The following is a 17,405-nucleotide window of genomic DNA, read 5'->3' as shown; positions in this document are numbered from 1 at the left end:
CTGCAGGGAGCTGAGGGTCCCACAGAGCTCCTGGTCTCTGCCTTCTACACCAAACTCACTGTCCCCATATCCACAACTTCAAACTTAACTTCCTTCAATCTGTTTTCTCCCTAAGCTGCTTTTTCACTTGGTAGCACCTGGTTTAGCCATGGCATGGCCCAGTTCAGGGCTTGCAGTAAGGAGCTGCTAGAGATAAAACAGGAATTGTCAAGCTCTCCTTTGGTAAAGTGAGGGAGTGAGGTGGAACTGCAAACAGACAAAATTCCTGCAGGGATGCCACAAAGAAGKGTGGCAGGGGTTGTTTTTGTGGGATTAACATAGAAAGGGACGGTTATAGCTACATCAGGAGAGGGGTAGAATTGCCACCCCATATTCTCAGCTCATAATGGCTTATAGAGAGGCTTAGGGACACCTTTAAAGATGGTCTGGAGACTAGAAACAGGAAAAAAGGAAAAGCTATGGCAAAGGCTAGCTTTGGTGAAATCCCCTGATGGCTATTTAACTTCTCTCACCCTGGACCAAGTCCAAGAACTTGGAAGTCTGAAGGACATGTCTGAGCTAAACCAGTGTGAACAGGTGGGCAAAAGTAGCTTATTCAAATGACTGACCTTGTGTTACTTCCAGACATATGGAACACTTCACCTTATGATATACATATATATCTAAGCCCACATTTATCCAGAATTACTTAGCTGTCCAAGCTGTCACTTACTGAGAATAATAACCAGAGGCATAAATAGCAGATCCATTCTGCTGCCTGGAAAATTCCAATAAAATTCAATCAATAAGGTCTGTATTAGAAACATACTCTTTGAGTGGCTTTTGGACAGAACAGCTCTGTGAGGGCATGTCTCCCTGCAGGATACAAAATGAGATATTCCACCTACTAGTTCATTTCTCTCTTTGCATCTCCTGTAGCTAAAGGGAAATCAAATTCCTCATGATAAATATTGTGACAAAAGCAATTTGAAGTTTGAGGAGTTCTTTGTTCAAGGAATCTGCCAGCACCTTTAGGATCCTGCAYGGAGACATCTTAGTGTTGCCTTCAAATGAGATAAGCCCTGCACCAGCAAGGGGAAGAATACTGGGGAATAAGAAAAGCAGAGAGAAGATTAAAAAAACTCAATTYGTGGTTGTAGGAAATAAACAATTCACCCATCCAGATTTGTAACTGYACTCAGAATCACTGATAGCTGCCAAATGTAGAGGGGAGAGCTCTGAGCCAGAGATCACCTCGTGCTCTCTTGCAACTGGCATCTTCCATTGCTTAAAGATGGCTCTGGAGTGTGAGTGTGTCCTTGGTGTCCAGAGCAGTGACAAGGGACACTGGCAGCTCTCATGTTTATTKAAAAACGGACTCAGTGTCTACAAATTAAATGTCTTGTCTAAGCCAGTCATTTAGTCACTGATGTAGTCAGTGAGGAAAGGAGGTGTCTCCAAGTGGCAGCCTGTGCTCCTCCCTAAAGTATGGGGATTGACTTTGGTCTTAAATACAGAAAAGTGGATGGAAGGACACCACCACCAGTTAAAAACCCACTGTGAATATTTCATGATAATCTATTTTTTCATTAAAGTAAACTTTTAATACTTTTTCYTCCATTTCCCACCCAACTGTGGAATACTATTTGAGCCAAGCCATTAACCATGGGAACATTTTTCCAAGGTCAGGTAATTCCTGGCATAAAGGCTTTATATAAAAAGCATGGTGGTCTGCCTGAAAACTGCTGAAATTCATTGTGAGATCACAGGCTTCGTGCAGCAGTCATGGTGTGGTGTTAGGTGTGAATGTGTGAAAGGAGGGCAGGTAATCAGAATGGTTTTTCCCTTAATTTAAAAGCTTTCACTGGTTCTGTTTTACCAGTTTTGGCTGATGCCCCTCCAGTGTGTTTAAACAGAGAACCACCCTGCCACGAATGTTTTTTTAAAGCAGCTTCTAAGGATAACACCTGGTGCAAAAGTGGTTGTGCTCATAGCAGAAGACACTGTCTTCCCAAGATAAAAAAAAAGTGGCACTCTAAAATCACATGCCTGAAAACTGGTGCTGAGCACTTGAACCAACASGGTGACTGAACCTTTTGGTTCACCCCTCTCTTGTTCCCAGTAGTCTGGGGAGTTTCAGAACCTAAAGTTTTCTCTCCCTCCAATTCTCAGCATCTGGAGCCTTGAAAACATGATGGGGAGCTTGTAAACAGTGATTTAATGAGATGGGAATTTCATTTTTCCCCATCCAATGACAAGATTAGCTGTTGTTATTAATGACTTGGCTAATTCCTGAGCCTGTCACCGATGCAATTACTTTTGGGGCTGTAGGCAGTTCAGGAGAAGGCAGAAGAAAAGCCCCATTAATGACTTTTTGCAGAGGTGCTGGTGGCATCCTGGCTGACAGCACAGRATGGCCACGGGGTGAGTTAATCAAAGCACAGCAACAGGAATCGATTTCTCTCTCTGTTTCTCCCTCCTCCTTGCAGAACCGTGAGCCCCGAACTCAAGTCTTACGCTCTGGGGGTGCTTTTCCTGCTGCTCCGGCTGCTGGGTAGGTACAAAAGCTCTATGTCTGTCTCTCCTCTTTCCTCCCTCATGGAAAATTCCCATTTTTAGCATGCAGAAGTTGATTTCTACTCCATGCAGTGCTGTCATTGTCATGAGTGGGGTCTGACACGCTGGGGTCCAAGCCCTCTCCATGAAGGATGTCACATCAAGGCTCCTGACGAGACTTTSCCTGCCATTTGTGTGCTGCTAATGGAAGAAAATTGAAGAAAATGCCTGAGAAATTACTGTTTCTCCCCTGGTCTTACACAACCAGTTTCTCTCCTGTAGCTGTTATTAACGTGTCAGCAGCTTGCAGAATTACTGCTGTGTTGCATATTGCTGAAGGAGAGGGATATGGATTTTCAGCCTCCTTTGAGGGACAGGACCTGTGTTATGTGGTGGGTTTACCCCTTGCTTTGGGTGTCTGGGAAAGGAAATCAGGAAAATGAGAGGGGTTGAGTCCTTGTATCCATCCTCCTGTGGGTTAATATCCCATTAAAACACAGACAGCTCCACCTCTGGGCCTGTATGTGCTTCCCATGGATGAATTAAAGGGAACACACCAGGCTGTTTGCCTGCTGCTTGTTTCTGGGTGCAGTTTTTTTCCACTTTGGAAGAGGTGGCTCCTATTTTAAAGCTCTTCTATTTCAGCTCATTAGTCTCAGTGATTCAGGACAAAACCCTCTGATCCATCCTTGTGTGGGACCATGTCATGCCCACGGTTTCTGCGTGTTGTGGGAGTGGAATTTGCTTTTTTGAGCAGGACACAGGGAGAGCACCTTCCCTCCCTGGCTCCCTTGGTCCCAAAGGAATGAGCTGGAGACTGAAATGCCATTTTTTAGGCTACAACAAAACACTGGGAAGTACAGGGCTAAAAATCCAGCAGTACCACACATTGCTTTGAATAAGTGACCTAATTTTTTTTACTTCTTTTATTAACCCCTCATTCCCCATTAGCTGAGGGGGAATGGTGCTCCCAGACCAGTTTACAGTAAAGCCAATTAGATGTTCATTGGTTTTGGTGAGGTAACTGCAGTCATACAAAAAGCTCCATCAAGTTCCCTTGCCCAGAGCTCAGATAACTCCAGGGGAAGTTTCTGGGGTGACCTGGGTCAGCTCTGGTTCAAGCCTTGCAAGCACAGCATTTTCTTTAGCTGCTGGTGCTGCTCATGGGTTTTGGTCTGTCTTCAGCTCTGACTGGCTGAATGTGGAGTGTCAGCAGGCAAGTGTGCAAAGAGGATGGCTGTGGGCTGTTTTTTCCAAAGGAAAAATACTTGAGGGGAGAGATTTTTCTCTTTTCTTTCTTCCTTTCGAAAGAGAGAAGCCTCCTGAGGTAGCAGCATCCTGAATTCCTCTRAAATCAGGCTCAGACATGTTATGCTTAAGTTGAACAGATTTCTTTTTTTTCATTCCAATAAAGAAACCATAGTGAGAATTTAAACTCAAATCTTTATGTGTTGCTCTGTCACTAAGGGATTCCCATGAAATGAGACAATACATCCTGAAGCAGATCAGCAATGTAGCTGGAGCACACAGAAAATGAAGAGAAAGATACTTTTTCCACATGAGCAAGGGTATCCAAATTGTGCCTCTATCAACCTGGGGTTTGAGAATAGCTTTACTGATTTATTTTAAAAGCTTTTCAGTTCACCTTTAAGCTTTGACTTAAGAAGACAGTGATAATAGCTGCTTCTTCAACCAAAGGAGAGAATTAAATGCAAGCGGGTATGAGACCCAGAGGTGCAATCGTAGTTAATAGATTTCAGTGAGACAGAAGCAGCTTTTTTATGCAGCTCTACAGTTTCTGCAGTGAAATACAAATCTATACGTATCTATAGCTGAAATTTTTGCAGCACTTTGCAGCAAGAGGTAAAACATGATTGACTCTCTTTAATATTCACTGTAATAACATGAAACATGACTGAATCCTCCCGGTATCCTCCTGCATGTGTTATCTTATTTCAGAGGAATTCTGCTTCGTGTAAAAGCATTGCTGCAGTTTCCMAGAGAAGATAGTAAAGCAGTGCCATGGCAGCCAGAGGTTTGGAATGGAATTGTCTGGCATGGCAGAGCGTTTCAGACCTTTAAGATCCTGGATGCATCCTTTCCTGGGGTTGTGCACCGTGCATCCTAGAAAAGCCTCTGCCTACCAGGGCACTTCTTTGATTTTTTTCCCTATAAGCTTACGTTGTTTGCCTCTTATTCTAAGCTGACAAAACCCCCCAGTGTTTCACCCTCAGGAGAAGTTTCTCATGTGCAGTGCAACCTCTCAGCTCCCTTGTKTCAGGGCTTCCAAGCACCACTCACTCCTGTGAGTCTCTTGTCCTCTCCTCTGCTGTAAACAGCCTGAAACACTCACTGTTTCTGAAGGTTTTTCAWATCCAATCCATGCCTGCACTGACATGGAAGTGGTTTTGCAGTTCAAGTGAAAAAGGTCCTTYCCCAAGTCTTTTGAGGAGCACTTTCCATCCGAAATGATCGTGGACACCGGGCAGGCCAGCTGAAGCCAGCAGGTGGGGATGGCAGCTCTCCCTGAAGCTCAGCCTGTACCTCTCCAAAACTTTGTGTCAGCAAGTAGGGGCTCACACCATCAAAATTRTGATCCAGATGTGGTTTCCTGTAATTCCAAAAAGAACATGCCTCCTCAGTCACTGCCACATCAGGGTGTTAACTCCTGAGGTGCCATCCAGCCTGCAGTCAGCAGCACAGCCTCTTGCTTGTCTGTGGCTTTTAAAATCCAGGTTGAGTGTGTGGTTGTTCACAGGTTTCAACAAAAAAAGTACCTTTTAAATTGGAAGCCGAACCAGCCCAGCCTGTAATTTCCACTCATTGAAATGATGAACAAAGGGCTGGTGCTGATGGCTTTTTCCAGAACATAGACAGGTTTTTAGATATGATGGCTGGAACGAGTATTTCTAATAAGCAGATTGTCTTGCTTTTTTATCATCTGGTTTTATTTACTGCATTTGTGCTGTTAATGACTGGTTAAAATGAGTACCAAAAGCCCATATAGCCTTTCTTAATTCCTGTATTTATCAACATATAAGGAAGATCAAACAAAATCCGCCAAGCTCCAGTCATCAACAAAATAGAATAAAGAGATYTCAGTTACCACAGGGAACAGTGAAGACAACCAATTTATTTGTAGTCTTAGGATACATGTCACGAATGTCACTACTTTGCTCGTGACAAGCTGGAGGGAGGTATCTTTTTTAAGCCTGGAAATCCAGGTTAATGATGAAACGGGATCCAAGATTAAACACTTTCCTGTCTAAAAACTGCACTCCCTGTGTCTGCTTGCACAGGTATTTATAGAGTCTCAGGCATACAGCACCTACGGATGCATTGATGCTGTCACGGGGGTGTTGTGCCTGCCTGCTGTTGGATTTCCATAGATGCAATGCTCTCCTTTGCTCACTGTCTTAACCCACAGCAGTGACTTTATCAATCAGGGTTTATTTTTTTCAGGGTTTATCTGCTTCTGTCCTCTGCCCATAAATACAGCAGAAGGTGGGGGAATGGTTCCATGATGTGGAATGTTCCCATTTTGGTCCCAGTGCAGCGCACTCGGTGCACGTGCGGAGCTGGAACGTGGATGTCCTATTCAACATCAGGATAATGGGGAAAGGGGGCTGCTGCAATGTCCCTGTAGGATGGGGGAAAGCAGAGAAGGAAAAACATTGCCTTTATTAGTTAAATGAGATTGGAGTGATTGCTTTGCTTTAAGATTGCAGCTCTGCTGCAAACTATGATTGAGAAACACTCATCAGTAGTTATCTGCGGTGGCTGGGGGAGAAGCCTGCTGTGATATTTCATTTAATGGCGCTCTGAAATTTTCCCTTCTTTTCAGATGGCATCTTTGACATCTATTAGAGGCCATTGTTTCTTTCCTCAGACCCAGAAAGAGCCTTTTACAGTCCAAAACTGATTTTAGGTGCTGAACTGGAGYGCTATGAGATCCTTCAGGTGAACATCCTAAAGTGCAGAATTTTCAGTGTCTAAATAGAGTGAGCTGCAAGGCTGTCCTCCTCCCTCTCTTTCATTTACCCCTSCACTTAGTCTCATTAGGCAAACAAGAAGCTTAATAAAAGCCACTTAAACTTGAATAAARTCCTTGCTGCATGTTGCTATCAGCAGGAATCTCTTCCGTATATGTTAAGTCCAAGCTAAAAGCTCGTCCGCAGACTTCATTTAGGTTGATTTAGAACTTTAAAAATTAGAATCACAGGCTGCAGCTGGGACTATTAACCCCGATAAAGCACCCTCTTTCCATTTGCTGCAGCCTCTCTGTCATAAAACCACGATTTGTCTCTCTGATTTTGGCAGGTTTCATCCCGCCCCCGCTGATCTTCGGGGCTGGCATCGACTCCACGTGTCTGTTCTGGAGCACGTTCTGCGGCGAGCAGGGAGCGTGCGCTCTCTACGACAACGTGGTCTACAGGTACCTGTACGTCAGCATCGCCATCGCCCTCAAATCCTTCGCTTTCATCCTCTACACCACCACCTGGCAGTGCTTGAGGAAAAACTATAAAAGATACATCAAGAACCACGAAGGTGGTCTGAGCACTAGTGAGTTTTTTGCCTCTACTCTCACCCTAGACAATCTGGGGCGGGACTCGGTGCCCCAAAATCAACCACATAGGACAAAGTTTATCTATAACCTTGAAGATCACGAGTGGTGTGAAAATATGGAGTCTGTTTTATAGTGACTGTGGAGGGGTGAACTATATTAATAATACAAGGGTCCTTTTTAATAAAAAACAAGGAGAGAGCACRAGTGAAAGAAGAAACACAACTGCAAAACAGCAACGGCAACACAGGAAAGAAACTTTTGTCTTTTTTCTCAAAGTCAGACCCAACCAGGATTGTTGAGAACAGCATCTTTTCATGGGATCACTTGTGACATCCTGCAGGGTGCTGCAGAAAGCAGGGAGCCCTTGTGGCTGGGATGCCACTGTCACTGTGATGACAGTGAGGGCATCTGCAGAGGTTCATTGGGAGCTCGACACAGCCTGGCCAGGAGGGCAGGGAAAGTGGGTGATAAAAGTGAGGTGATAACAGAGAGGTGATAACAATGAGAAGATAACAGCAATAGGTTCTTTCCCAKTTGAGATGGGGTGTGTGGAGCCCTGCAGGGCTGGCCAGGCTGGGTGCTGCTCCCACCTGTGTGCGATGGCAAAGAGGGAGTGGTGCTGGAGCTCTTCCACCAGTCACACTCTGTCACCAGCCACGAGTCCACCAGGAATACCGTGAAAGCTGCTGGAAACCTTCCCGGTGGCGAGAGATGCTGTCAGGGGTATCYAAGTCCTTCCAGCCCAGGCTTATTCACAGATTGCAGCTTCCAGGCTGTCTGTGAAGAGCTGTGCTCAGATCTCAAACCCACTAGAGTTCGAGACATTTGCTCACACTTTGCCAAACGTGCTGTCATTTTTTAAAGGGGGATGAGTTCCAAATACTTATCTGTGTAGTCCTCTAATAAGATGTTTTTTAAAATTATTTTCAGATCTGTGTTAACCCTTAAATCGCTGACACTTTTCCATGAGGAGGATTTATTTATGCTAGTTTGGGGAAGGATCCTGTTTAATTCACCCAAACATAATGTGACTCAAGGGGTTTGTTTAATCCTCTGCATTTTTTATCCATACGCCTTCATTCTAATATGCTACCAAGCCAATGAAGACACATAATATGTTTTTAAAAAAGAGAATGAATGCACTGTGTCTCTATAAAAACAATTGTCAGTTGGAGAATTATAGATAATATGATGATTTACATAATATAGTTTTTTTCATATTCTATGTGACTCAGTGAATACATATATATGTGGAGAGGCTGTTTATGTTCTCTCCAGTTTTTAAAGATATATATATATATAATTTGCAATCTAGAAATTGTGTGGTGGATGTTTTCTTTAAAGTAAGTGCGTGTGTGTGCGTGCGTGTGTGTGTGCGTGTACAAGACGAGAGGAATACTGACCTTAAACCTTCAACCCTCACATTTGCTATTTTATTTTTCACCTGAGACATTCCACTGACTTTCAGTGGGAGCTGTGTGAGGAAGATGGAATAACCTCCTCTCCTGGATGCCACATTTTGCTCTGACGTGTGGGARTAGTGTTCCTCTGGGTGATGGGAGCAGAGCTGGCCAGCTCTGAGCAACTCAAACTTCAATTCMGCTCCCCACAGAGCATCCATGCAGGAGCAGATTTGGCTTGGCTCCTGCAGTGCATCTTACCTAAGCCTGCAAAAACCACGGGGAAACTTTTTGTCTGATTACAAGAAGCGTGGGGGTTATTTTGCATGCATATTTTTGTTTTCCAAAACATTCCTGCTGGGAAGCAGTACAAATTGGCAGCATTTGATGAGGTTTTTCCCCAGGAACCAGACTCRTTTCCAATGGACTAAATGTCAGAAGGGTTTTAAGGGTTAGCATTGTAACTAAAAGTTCCTTTTTTTTTTTGGTTTGAATTTCAAAGCTGTTGTGAAATYGAGGATGTTTAGAGGAGTAATCTGGTGTGTTGAGTCAACTGCTGGGTGTCACTTCCATGCAGGTGGCAGAGGGGCTKGTCTTGCCCAAGTCTTTGTCCATTGCTGGCAGTGGACGCTGCAAACCTGGCACAATTACCAAGGGTTGATAATTCAGCACCTTTTTAGCAGACTTTCCTGTTATCCAGGCTTTGGAACGTGGGTGTGGGGTATCAAAACTGCTTCCACCTGACTGATTTTACATGTGTGTTTGTAATTTATGCAATTACAATTGGAATTACATGTTCAGCAACAATAAGGGCAGGAAAGAAGGGTGTATCAAAAAAACTCCACTGTGCCAAATACTCAACAAATATTGTAACTGCAGATATTTGATTCTTGGGTTTCAGCCATGTTAAGAATCACTTGATTGATGAAGGAGTTAAAGGAAGAAAAAAATAATATTAAGCTATGCAGTGCCATTGTTATGTTGGGTGGTAAATGATGCTTTTTAGACCATTACATTGGTTTGGTATATCCTGTCTGCTAAAACAGAGATACTGCATCCATAAAACAATGAATTCAAAAAAGGCACARGGTGCATAACTGTCTCATAAAATATATATAATTGTCAAGTATAAACCTTTGAAATCATTCTGTACAGTTCTCTTCATTCTGCAGATTTATTACTTAGACTGCTGTCTTTTCAAATGTTAACTCATAATTTTATACTATACACACACTTTCAGACTCGAACACAAATGTCACAGAATAGAACCTTTCTAAAAGCCTGATTGCTTGAAATTTCATAACCCCTTTCACAGTTTCATGGTTTTCCCCTCTGAAAGTCCAAGGTGAAGGAGAATAGCATGCTGACGTGATGTGAAGCAAACTCACAGTGTTCATGAGCTGTGATTTGTTGGTACAGTCAAAAGTCCCACTTGACCGGAGCTATAGAAACAGGATTCCAGGGCACATTACATTTTCWTTTTTATTTTTTCCTTATTTTTTCCAYTGATCTCTTCTCAATATGTATGGGAGATGCAGTTGAATGAGGTTACTTACATTATTTTTAAGCTGTAACTTGAAATTCCTGCATGATTGTTATTTTTTTTTTCTTTTTATAATCGAACTTTTGAAAAGCTTTCCCCCATCCCACTCTTTTTTTTTTTTTCCCCAAGGTTATATCTGATGCCTGCATCATGAAGGGCTTTGCTGTCAGTGCTTCGGTACAGATTTAAGAGCAGAACTTTATTTTAAAAACACACAGACCCAAACACACAGACGAGCACACAGATGTTTTCATCCACACCAGCAGGCATTTTGTTTTTTTATGATTTCAGAACCACAAGCCATTTTTGCCTGCAACCCAAGTCTTGTTACAGAATAATAAATGAAGAGTGTCAGAACATCCTCCTGCTTCCCAAACTGCATTGTGGGCCTTCACCTGTCAGCACTTCACCTCCATCCCGCAACTGCCTTAACCATGCAGGGAACTTAAAAACAAGGATGRAGTTGGAAAAATGCCCAGGAACAGAAACATGGTGTGGTCTGAGCTGTGCAGTCCAGATGCAGTGGTGGAAATTGTTTCTTCGTGTTCAAGGGCATTGAGATGCAGGGGTTTGTTGAGGCCTCGGTCTCAGCAGAAATGTTGTTGTGGCATTTCCAAGCACTGTGGCTGTCTGCTAAGGAATGGGATGTCTGGAGGAATAATCTGCCTGAGATTCAGCAGTCTCTGGGATTGACCAGTTGCCTTGCATGACTTGAGATTGGGGTTTCCTTTCCCTGGCACAGATCCCGCTTTGGCATAGCCCTAGTGGAATCAAAAGGGGACCCCAGTCTAAAACTGGTGCAGATGACACTGRAATCTGTTTCTCTGCATCTTTGTTAACAAAGTGATGCATTTCCAGAACCTTCTTTGAATACATTTAGAAATCAATTCATTTTTCTGACTTTGCCCAGCACATCTTGGATGTAGAGTGGGACCAACAAAGTSCATCACTTGAATTATCACTTGAATRTCACAAACCTTCCATTCCTGGCAGTTCAGCTAACAGTGGCYTCTCTCTGCCATTCCCCTGTGAGATGCACTGAACTCCTCACTGCTGCTGTTAATCTCAGCTGGGTCTCACCTCGCTCAGGAGGTGAGGAGGGAGAGATGCAGAGAGGAATTAGCTTCCATTATCTGAGTTATCTATGCTTCAAAATGCTTTAAATTGAACTGATGGTCTGCAGACATTTGGAAAGTGACTGGAGTATTTCCAAATGGTTGAGATGCATTGACTTGTTTTTCCTTGAAAAAAAAAAAAAAAAAATCAAAATTAAGGGAATGAATGTGATTTGGAGCCCCTCCTATCCCCATCAGAGCTTTATGTTCATCACATTGCAGTGGAGGCAGTGTGTTAAAGGTTCACTTTGTGTCTCAGACAGACACACGTTTTTTCTCAGTAGATGAGGTCCTGGGACACAGGAAGGTAACTCCATTTCACAACCAGCAGTTTCACTCCACAACCAGCCCACAACCAGCACTGTGAGGCTTTAGCCCCCCGAGTCTGCCATGGCAGAGTTTGTCACAGCTGGGTGTGTTGGGCCTGGTTTTTCCTTCAGATCTGGGAATTCTTGGTGTGATGTTTGCTTTATTCTCAGCAGGTGATGTGGGGAATTGTCAGTGTAAAAGACACRTGGAAATCTTCACTGGACTGAAGTGGTGACAGCTTTGTTCCTTTATTCACAAGGGTTCCCAGCCTTGCTCCTGCTCTGCCTTTAAACACAGCCATGCTCATCTGTCCCCTAATTTCATGTGAGCGCTGTTTGCAGACAGGAGCAGGTTTGTTGTTCTCTCTCCAGATCTCATTAATATGTGCAGAGCTCACAAATTCCCTGTGCACAGGGCAGAGCTTCCCTGATTACAAGCAATAATTGTGACCTGCTCCTGTTTGAATTAGGAGTTCTGGCTTTCCTTACCTAAACCTGGGCTCACCTTTCCCAACATCCCACACTGCTGCTGTGCCTCTCACCAGGATTAGTGGGAACATGAGCAGCAGTTTCTTAAGATGGGAAGCTTTGGTGTGAGCCAAGTYCAGCCACSGTTTTCTGATGGTTGAGATTGATCYGAGGAGGARAGGACGTTGTATCCAAGCCACTCTGTGTCCCTGGGAGGATTATCCACCCTGCTGTATCCCAGACCCATGGTTTGTGGGTTTTCCTTCCACATTAACCATCAGCTTCCTTTCTCCAGCCACAGTTCTTCCTTCCCTGGTGGCAAACACAGCTTGGCTATGCCAAGTCARTACCAGGTATCCAGAGTTACTGAGTGGCATTTGAATTTGCCTGGGATGCCAGCAGATCTCACTTAGTTTTATCTRTGTTCAAAATGTTATCGTTTGTTCTGCTTATATACCCTAAATCTGAAATTTCTAGGCTGCAAATGATGTTTTTTATCATTCCGTTGACATTTCTAGCCAATCTGAGTCTTAATACAATTGCTTTGCTGAAAAATGGCCTTGCAGTAGTTCTRAGAAATGAGGCATTTCTTTATGAACTGGTGATGCCAAGTAAAATCTTTGGCCATGGTGTGTTCTCTGAATCCAGGGGAGCAGAAGGAAGCTCTGCCTGCCCAGAACCAATACTGSTGTTTTCTGTGGCAGAGTGTGAACATGTTCTGCTTTTCTTTCAGCTTCAGCTGTTTAGCTCTGAGCATCTTTTGGTCCCAAAAGGACCAAGGGAATTCAGGAGAAGCCACATGGACAGAGCAATCCATTCAAGAGTAGGACTTTAGGGTGTTTGTAGTGTTTATTTTTGTTTTGTTTGTCAAAGCTTTGCTTCAATCTATATTTGTTTCGTGAATGGAGTGACCCCAGGCATGGGGTGTTTGGGATGGGATGAGTTTGTGATGTTTCCCTGACTTTATCTGATTAAATATGGCACAGCAGGGTGTCCAACCCTAGGAAGGAAAAGATTTGTCAAACCCTGAACTGTTTGTAGTGCTGGACTGATTCTACACAGAGTTGATCTCTGCGTATGGCAGAAAGCAATAAGGAATTTGTCAGCTCCAACTTGGCAAATAATTTATAGCAACTTCATGAATGAATTTTTCCTTTTATTTCTTCCTTCCAAACTGAGAAAACCAAGACAATACCTTTTGTGTATTTGCAAGGTGTTYTCTGCTTATCATCTGGTCTGGAGGAGTTGGAAAAGCTTTCTTAAAATTYATACACAGGGGTTTGTTCTGGATGGACATAAAACTCACAGGGGATATTTCTGCTCCCCCCTAGGCTGGAATTTTCTCATCAGTAAAAATATTTAGTTCAGAAATACACGATTAGGAATTGAGTAAGAGGATCCATGCTCAGTGCCAGTGGGCTGAGCGCCACRCAGTGCTCCAGAGTGCTGGCTCCCAACTCTCAGTCCACTTTCCAGGAATATTTTTCAAAGATGCTTGAAATTCTAACCTCTCCCAGTGTTCCTATGGTTAACTCGCTCATCTGAGTAATTTCTGAGAGCAAAGGCCAGAAGGGTACGAACCCAGACCGAACCAAATGGGTATTGAGGTGAAGCAGGTGGCGTGAATTTCATTTGCGATGTTTGCACAGCTCTTGGATCGGAAGCAGAAGCCTCTCGGGCATCAAGAGAGTTGCACATGGCCTGACATATCTTAGTTCTTCCCAACTGCATTGCCTGGTRGCGGGGCAGCAGGAGGAATCTTTTCCCTGCCACGGATCTCTCAGCCCCAACCCCGTTCTGTGTCGCAGTCCGGCATCGCACAAACGCACACAKCGCGTTCACCCCGCAGTGCAAACAGTGCCACGTCTCCGGTGCCTCACAACTCTAACTGTGAACTTGAAAGGAAGAAACGACCCCTGTTCTACACCTGAGGCCCTCCCTGCCTGATCAGAGGAGGAGGAGGATCCCTCTTTGAGGACTCAAAGGTGTTTTTGTGAAGTTTTAGCGCAGCAGGACCCAACGGTGCTCTGTGGTCACGGGTGCCCTGTTTGTTCCCTGTGCTCGGGGTCTGTGGCTTGGCTGCAGCTCCACGTTGCCTTCACGGTGAGGAGGCTGCACCTGACAAGTGCTAAGGGCTGCCAGTGCTCTGTGACCACCAAAGTTTTGGAGTTAGCCCATGAAAGCAGCTTCCCTCACCTGCTTTTGGGAAGGAGCCGTCCCAGAGCGGGTTCGGAGGGAAACTCTTGGTTCAGGGAGTTCTTGGTTCACTTTGGGTGCCAGATCCGTAGGGAGGAGGGGGTGGGATGGAGCAGGGGAAGAGCTGTGACCTTTTMAAACCCATAGTGCCTACCAATGCAAATGGAACGCTGTATTGTATTGTATTATACGTGACTACCGTGTAAATAAAGTACAATAAATGTGGTGTTCGTTAGGATTTTGATACAAGTCAAATGCAGAATTTTTTTTTTCCCTGCTGTGTGTACTTATATCACATTCCAGGCACGGGGGCAGTTGGAGCAATGCATAAATGGCATCAGATGGGGTGTATTTGCAGCRAGGCTGTTGGAAAATTCCTTTTTCCTGTGCAGATGAGACACGAGCAGCGTCTGAAATCAGARGTGAGGAGTGGGGGCAGTTTGCACAGGCAGGAGGGGAGCACATCACACCTTGGTGTGGGCCATGCCTCACTCATGGTGCAGAAAAGCCAAGTTTCAGTTTGGCTGAGCTCTCTGTGTGTTTTCCTGCTGCAGGGGTTGAGCAGCAGCATGTGCCCTGCCTGTGCAATCCCYCCTGGTTATCCCCCAGCCCTGACAGCCCTTAGTGGTAGCTAAAGATGAGCAAACTCAARAGCTTAAAATTCAAAGCAGATCGAGGACGAAGTTCTGTTTGTAACCAGCTGGCTCCTCTCTGTCTCTGGCAGAGATTGAGGAGTTTTGGCTAATAAGAATATCAGGAACTTAATTTGTTCCTTAACCCATTCCCTTATCCATCCTTCTCATTCTCCATGGTGTAAATAAAGAAAATAACACATTTTCACRAGGCAGGTCTGCCACGTGCCCTCCAAATCCTGATGCAGCTCTTGAATGGTTGTTGGTGGGAGTTTCTCCAGGCTCCAGAAACTCAGGATTTCTCTGACAAATGGTGTGTGGGTGTAATTCTTCCATCAGTGCATGGAGGGTGCTTCCACTGTGATTCTCTTGTTGGAGGACAGGAGTTTGTCACACCTGTGGCTCAAAGCTCACCTGCAGAGCTCTGGAGAAGGTTTTTTTCTGCACAGAACTTCTCCACAATCAGTCTGTAGGGCCTGGATGAACCCACCTTCCCCTGCCTCRGGCTGGGGGTTACTGTTCTGCAGTGCCCAAGGGAAGGTGGTCCCTCAGAAAGGTCTTTCAACTGTGCTGGTTTGACTGCTGGTGATTTTTCAGATGTTTAGCAGCACTTCCAAAATAAACCAAAACCTGGTTTGGAAATGTTTCACTGTACAATTGACTTAAAAAAAAAAAAAAAAAAAAGAGAAGCCACATGCTCGATATATTTTGAGTACTGTGTTCTGTATTTTTGCAGCTTATATTTTCCAGATGAGCAGTTTAGAAATATGTGATGTGAAATACATACTGTAAGTTTGCTGTAAATGATATTAAAAACACTATTTTCATTCTTCTGCTGTCTCACTGGATGATCTCTTTGGTTCTCCCAGGTTTGCTGGTGCTCTGACTGTCCCAGAAAGTTTTCAGTCTCAGTAAAAGCAGGGTTGAGAGTTCAGGTTGGAGGTTCTAATGTTGAAAGTTTGCTAGAAATGGCAGTGGGGATGAACGTGTTCTGTGCATGTGCAGTGCCTTCAGAGCAGTGACTGTGACAGAAAGGAAGGCAGGTTTTGGGGAAGGGCAAGATGAAATYTAATTAATGGAGAAAGGAAAGAGAGAACGAGGTTATCCTCGATTCCTGCAGAACRGAGGAACTTGAACAGCTGGAAGACACTAAAATGAGGAGGAGCTCAGAGAACATGATTTGAGCAGGAAAGTGCTGCATGTGTCGGTGGTGATGAATGTGTCTCACACTCTTTGTGTCAGTTCAGCTGTGGAGGAATAAAAAAAACCAAAGCTTTTAGCAGAAATAGCAACAGCTGAGTGAAGTGTCTGAGCCCTTCCATGCACCCTGAGCCCCTGCAGCTGCAGCAGCTTCTGCATCTCCATCAGTGCTCCCATGGCCATGGGATCAGATCATTTATTTTATAAAAAAAAATAAATAAATAAACACATTCCTGAGCATTCACAACTCACCAGACTGGTCAGAATAAAAGTAAGCACCTCTTTGACCCATTATTTTTAAACGTTTTCAAATCTGCCGTATGAAGAGTTGTTTTCTCCTGAGCTTCTACAAAATTATGCTAAAAGAGGCAATTGCATTCCAGCTGAGTTGAATATTCAGTTATTCCTTGTTTGTTCCKTTTTTTATCCTTCCCTGTTTCAACTCCCTCTTCTGAAAGGCTGTGAGCAAAACAAAGATTAAAAGTCAGAAAAACAAAAAAAAAATAAAGTCAAAAAAATCATTTACTGTACAGAAGTTGAATCCAACCACTGTTGCTTTGAATTCACTTTCTGACAACAGGAGCTTTGGAGAATAGTTCAGGAGGAATGAAGGAGGAGGGCTGAGAAAAAAATGCTTTGTTAAACATTGACAGCGAAGAATCTTTCATTTATTTCACTTGGTTGCTTTCCCTCAGCCCAGCTCCTGGTGCTGGTGAAGGCTCTGGAAGCTCCCTCTGAAGGCATCATTCCTGCTTGCTCTGCTCATTCCTGGCAGGTCCCCCCTGTCCCCCAGCATTTCAGGGCTTCCCTTCAGCCATCCCAGACCTTTCATTTTTGCTGTTACCTCTGACAGAATCCGGTTAATTGGGTATTTACCGAGCTCAATTCTGTTGTGGACGCCGATTATTAACCTTTATGTCACCTAGAAGATATTACACCAGGTAAAGTTAATGTTTTGAGACGGGGAGGTTAATGTGTCAGTGCTCAGCCCTCCCTAATTAGCACCAGGGCCGTGCTGAGAGCGCTGCTTTAATTACAAAGGACTCAAAAACCACCAGCACCACTTTCCCTGCCTCCTTCAGCCTTCTCTGATCCTTCTCCTCCTTGCTGTCCCAGGATCCTGGCTGAGTTTGGATGTTCTGGTGCCCACCCAGCGAGGCAGTGATGTTGGAAGCTTTCCCATCCTAAGGCAGTGTGTGCTGATGAATTTTGGGGAGCTCCAAGTGGAGAAGGTTTTGGTGTTCCAGGCAATGTGCTCAGCAGAAGGACGTGTCTCTGCACCAAATTTGCTCAGCTCATGAWGCTGTAGGTGACCTGAGTGCTCCTGAGCTGGCTGAGTGTCCAGAGGGCTCTTTTGGAGCTTTTTTGGGTTTGGTGTTGGGGTGTTCCCTGTGCTGGCAGCAGCCCTGTCTGTGGGTGTGAATGCAAAGAGCAGAGTGGA

General features: G+C 44.4%; 1 protein-coding gene across 1 annotated transcript in view; it reads left to right on the top strand.

Moving 5' to 3' along the window:
* Positions 1-15,859, top strand: part of SLCO3A1 (solute carrier organic anion transporter family member 3A1) — a 130,546-nt gene extending 114,687 nt beyond the window's left edge. The window contains exons 9-11 of the mRNA XM_057365811.1: positions 2,171-2,184; positions 2,430-2,533; positions 6,856-15,859. Coding sequence (XP_057221794.1) covers positions 2,171-2,184; positions 2,430-2,533; positions 6,856-7,235 — 498 coding nt within the window. The 3' untranslated portion in view covers positions 7,236-15,859. The remainder of the gene's footprint in view (positions 1-2,170; positions 2,185-2,429; positions 2,534-6,855) is intronic.
* The last annotated feature ends 1,546 nt before the right edge of the window (positions 15,860-17,405 follow it).

This window comes from Malurus melanocephalus, unplaced genomic scaffold (assembly GCF_030028575.1).
Source record: "Malurus melanocephalus ecotype Western Australia unplaced genomic scaffold, MMel_1.1 scaffold_58, whole genome shotgun sequence".
Lineage (NCBI taxonomy): Eukaryota > Metazoa > Chordata > Aves > Passeriformes > Maluridae > Malurus > Malurus melanocephalus.
The sequence above is the reverse complement of the archived record's forward strand: the minus strand, read 5'-3'. Positions and strand labels throughout refer to the sequence as shown.